The 987-nt window shown below is 39.4% G+C and overlaps 1 protein-coding gene across 1 annotated transcript; it reads left to right on the top strand.

The window, feature by feature from the left end:
• The first annotated feature begins 207 nt into the window (after nucleotides 1–207).
• LOC110890910 lies at nucleotides 208–699 on the top strand. Its single transcript, XM_022138557.1, has one exon. It carries the CDS (start codon nucleotides 208–210, stop codon nucleotides 697–699), a length of 492 nt encoding a protein of 163 aa, XP_021994249.1.
• Nucleotides 700–987: the final 288 nt, after the last annotated feature.

Below are 987 nucleotides of genomic sequence, written 5' to 3' on the forward strand. Positions count from 1 at the left end.
GGGAGGCATGCGTGGAGTTTATGCAGCTTTTGGCAATACTGAGATACACCAGAATGAAGACGGGTCAAGATGGGTGGGGTTGGCACTCGGAAAAATAAGTCGACTTTCGATGTTAAAACCGTTAGAGAGGACTTGTGAATGACAACCGGGGACCCGTCGAGTGGCTTTGTAATGACCTGGAACTGCTAGGCTACACCTAAAGCCAATATGTTAGCATGGAAAGGCGTCGAAGGCAGGATACCGACAAAGACATTGTCGGAGCTTGAAAAAGGGGGAATTCATATCAGCAACACATTGTGCCCGGGTTGCGGATACGAGCAAGAAACTGTTGAACACATCCTCCTTATGTGTTTGATGTCGAAAACGCTATGGTGGATGGTCGGATCATGGTTGGGAGTAAAAGATTTACATTCTTGCTCATCAGTGGCAGATATTCTTTCTTTTTCCTTGAAGCTGTATATTTCTAAGAAGAAGAAAAAGGCAGTCAACTGCATAGTGATGGCCACATTATGGAACATATGGCTGAGCAAAAATGAGAAGGTATTCAAAGTCGTGCAATTTTCAAATGCTATAATACTAGAACAAGTCAATGAGTGTACTATGTTGTGGATGAACGTCATAGCCAAAATGGAGTATATAATGGAGAATTTAGTGACTGAAGAGTGGTACACTAGTGGTGTGAATGTAATAGAAAATTAGGAGTTTATAGTTTATTGTAAACGTACTTATCTAGTTCCTGGCTAGAGTTATGGTTTGAATATATGGCATCTTGTTATGTTAAAAAAAATGTCGTTATATATAAAAATATAATGCTCGTGTGCATTATGTTGACAATTACATTATGCTCACGTGCATTATATTGACAATTACATTATGTATACATTTAATGACAATATGTTGTTGGACTCCCGATCCCCCTTGATGATGAACCTAATTCTTGTTTCGATGATGTGGATTCCAATGACACTGATGAACATGTTGATGATG

Source organism: Helianthus annuus, chromosome 4 (genome assembly GCF_002127325.2).
Source record: "Helianthus annuus cultivar XRQ/B chromosome 4, HanXRQr2.0-SUNRISE, whole genome shotgun sequence".
Lineage (NCBI taxonomy): Eukaryota > Viridiplantae > Streptophyta > Magnoliopsida > Asterales > Asteraceae > Helianthus > Helianthus annuus.